We start from the raw sequence: 3,925 nt of genomic DNA, 5'->3' as shown, positions 1-3,925 counted from the left end.
TTTTTTTTTTTTTACTAAAACGACGTCGTTTTGAATTTTTTTTAAATAAAAATTGACCCGGCCGACCCGGTCAAAACCCGATAACCCGGTCAAAATCCGGAACCCGGGCCTTGAACCGGGCCGGCCACCAGGCCGGATTTAAAAACTATGACTCTGTGACCTTCCAAGATGTTACCAATTATTTAGGGTTTATGGGAATGAACATCATGGACTGGGGGCATTAAGAATCCTGTAACATAATTGTATATGTCAAGCTCATCAATACATTATTCAGATTTACTATTTTTTTTTCAAGTTACTACTATAAAAATAAATCTTTGTCAACAAAAACATTAAAATATCTGAGATGAAAATGAATATGAACAATGAACCATCTTAATTTGTTTTTCATTTATTTTTTTTATTAAGTCATTTTGCTTTACATCTAACAATTATAGTTCCAACCACCCCCACCTCAAACTCATTTTGCTTTACATCTAACAATTATAGTTAACCTAGCATCTATTGATTGATGCCTACCACCCCCACCTCAAACTTTTTTTTTTGGATGCTTTTTTTTTATTCTCAATTTTTTATTGAGTTTTATTACTTTCCATTTAATAATTATAGCTTGATATTGTAAAATTAATGCTTGAAAAATTATGAAATGTTGCACAAACTAATAAAAAAAATATTAAAAAATAATAAAAATATAACATATGATATAGACATGATCGATGGTGGGTTACAACAATTACGCACAATGATTTTTTTCTTTTTTTTGTTATTTGAATTTTTATATTTTTAATTTAATTCTTTTACATTAAATTGATTTGGGATTTATTTTAGTGTGTTTGTTCCGGTTGATTTTATATGGAGCTCTCAAAGTTTTAAAGTAAATTTTGATGCTGAATTAATATTTGATTTAATAGAATAAAATTTAATTTTATTGATTAAAATCAATGAAAACTTTAGGGATATAATTTCAAACTGCAACAATTATTCAATATTTTTTTTAACTATGAGTGGGATCAACATATTTATTATCATATATTTCACATGTATATTTTTTAATTTATTTTATTAAACATACATTTATATTGTTCAATCTTCAGTGAAAATTTTTCTTGATAGTAAAAAAAATTGTTAACAGCACTTGCACTCTGTTTTGCATCGAGAAAAAGAAGCTTCATCACACAGCATAACATGAAAAATCAAACAAGTGCTTGCTTATTACGAGAGTGAAATAAATAAAGGAAAAACTAGTGATTCATCAATGTATTTTTAATATATTTTCTTAGAAGTCCATGATTAAATGTGCCTAATGCAGGATAATAACTCCATGTATCTAGGTTTGGCAGAATGCAAAGCACAAATAACATGAATTTAGTTTTTTTTAAACTTAACATTTTAAAATTTAATTACGTGAATTTAAATATATATGGGTCTGAAAAAAAACTGAATTTAATAATATTGAATTCAATTCAACGCCTAAATGTTTATAAGTCCGATAAGGTGCTTGGCCTGTCACCCATGAGTTTGGAATAATTCCACTATATTGGGTTATAATGATTTGTTTATAATTCCACTATATTGGGTTATAATGATTTTTTTTTTTTTTATCTTTTAATATAAACTATTAAAAATTAATAATGATAATCTTTTTACATCCCTAAATGCAATAAAGGTTCTAAAGTATCTTTTATATTTTTACTAATATTAATTTTGTGTAAAAAATATTTATTTTTTTTAATATCATATAACATATATTTATTTTTTATTAATATTGTGTAACAAATATTTATCTAAAAAAAATAATATATTTTTTTATTAAAGTAACATGATAAAAAATAATCTATTTTTTTTTATTAAAGTAACGTGATAAAATTCAGAAGCTACATATAGTAATATACCTTTGGAAACACACCTTTTCTATTATTTAATTATAATATTATTTTACAAAGCATTTATTATACATAATTAAAAACAACCATTCATGTTCTTAATAATTTAAGAGATAAGGGTTCTTAAATCTTATAAAAAAATTATTTTATAAATGTTAAGTTTTCTATAACTAATCACCAATTTCTTAAACTCTAAAAAAAAAAAAAATATTAACATAAATGTTGATCATCCTTTCTTCAAATATATAAAAAAAACAACTTATATTGAAATTTAAAATATAATCGACTAACATTCTTCCGACCTCTATATTAATTATGACCAACATTCTTCCAACCTCTATGTTAATTGTAAGGGATGCTTTTCCTTCAAGAAAACTTTAATGTTCAACAACTACAGACACTGAATTAAATAAATGCTATGAAATATATTTATAATTGCCCCATTCCCATCCCATTAGAGTCTCAATGAATCCAATTTGATTAACTTGTTACTTGATATCTTCGTTGTTGGATCAAATTTTAAATGATGTTCTATGGTAGCAAGAATCAATTTACTTTAAGTAACTAATCATATTTTGGGTAAATCTTAACCCACACCCACAATTTTACACCCTAAGCTATTTTTTTAATCAATTTTATTTTTAAGTGGAATTTTATTATAATTGTTTAATGTTATTTCATATAAATTATGTAATTTAAAACAAAATTATTAATATATTGATGAAGAATCTCTTAAATGATTGAAAATTCTTAATTTTTTTAAGCTAAAAATATTTTTTTATTTTTTAAAAATTAATTTTTGATATTATCGAAATAATTTACTTTTTTTATTTTTTAAAAATAATTTTTTAATATTATCGAAATAATTTAAAATACCAAAAATATTAATTTAAGAAAATAAAAAATAAAAAATATATTCAAATTCTTTCAAAAATAACCTTTTAAAGAAAACCACGCTGCCTCCAGATCAAACAAAGCCACACTAGCATTCATTATTGATGTCTGTGATCAAATAACTAAAAGCGTGAGGCGACCAAACCCATAGCCACCACCATCTAGTAACAGAACCATATCCTGCAACCTCTACTGTGGCCTAACCCTACGGCTCAACACCATTTCCCTGAGTTCAGCTGGATCAATCTCCGGCACATAATTAGCAGGCCTGTAATACCCAGTAACTGGATCAGGAGCCCATGCTGAGTAGGCCTCGGAACCTTCTTTGGTCACCGCCCCATCTTCCATTTTCCCTCTCGTAGCACGAGTCCTTGACCCTCCCCTACCAAAGCTCGCTGTTACAGCAGCACTGATTGGTGCAGCAGCCGCGTAACCTCTCCTGTACACAGAAAGAGACATTTAGCCATTCAAATCTCAGTCCCTTTTTTAAAATAGCGATCAGATAGATGTTCATCGAATTAACTGAATCTTCGAAATCTAATCCCCTTTATGGAAACAAAAACAAAGCGAATTAAGTTTATAACTACATGAGAACTGACCGTAAAACAGAGAGGGAAAGACCATCAGCAAGAGAAGCTACAAGAAGCTTAGCGTTTGGGAGAGAGCGAGCCATTTTATTTATGGTTTTCGAGTGTATATATGTATATATATCTGCAGATGATACCGCAAATCCTTCTTAGAGTGGATTCTCAAGAAGAACAGCGCCTGCAGAGCAGCTAGCTAGCGGCTCGCTCTCTATAGAAAGGTGGTGGTGAAAATGTAAGATTAGGGTTAGAGGTGTTTATATAGGAAGTGAAAAGAAAGAGAAGCGGCAGGTCATTCGCTGAAGGGAGTTTCTGAGGGGTTGTCTTGGAATTTAAGAATTTTTTTTTTCCTTATTAAATAATATTTTTTCGGTGTTAGGAAATTCTTTTGTTATTATTAGGCAAACTTGACCACCAAACCATTGAGATAATTTTAATTATACATTCAAATTATTTTCCGTGTTGATTATACCATTAAATACTTTTTATTTCTCAATATAATAATTCATCAAATATTACAACTTTTATTAAAAAAATTAGAAAAAATAGTAATAATAATGAAAT

The 3,925-nt window shown here is 27.6% G+C and overlaps 1 protein-coding gene across 1 annotated transcript; it reads right to left on the bottom strand.

Moving 5' to 3' along the window:
- Positions 1-2,849: 2,849 nt before the first annotated feature.
- DI21 (drought-induced 21) lies at positions 2,850-3,607 on the bottom strand. Its single transcript, XM_011011893.1, has 2 exons — positions 3,377-3,607; positions 2,850-3,216 (listed from the first exon to the last, which is right to left on the bottom strand). Exons 1-2 carry the CDS (start codon positions 3,448-3,450, stop codon positions 2,967-2,969), a joined length of 324 nt encoding a protein of 107 aa, XP_011010195.1. The 5' UTR covers positions 3,451-3,607; the 3' UTR covers positions 2,850-2,966.
- Between the last annotated feature and the right edge of the window lie 318 nt (positions 3,608-3,925).

The sequence above is a fragment of the Populus euphratica genome, unplaced genomic scaffold, assembly GCF_000495115.2.
Source record: "Populus euphratica unplaced genomic scaffold, PopEup_1.0 scaffold635.1, whole genome shotgun sequence".
In the NCBI taxonomy this organism is placed as follows: Eukaryota; Viridiplantae; Streptophyta; class Magnoliopsida; order Malpighiales; family Salicaceae; genus Populus; species Populus euphratica.
Note: the sequence above shows the minus strand (reverse complement) of the source record. Positions and strands in the feature narration are given on the sequence as shown.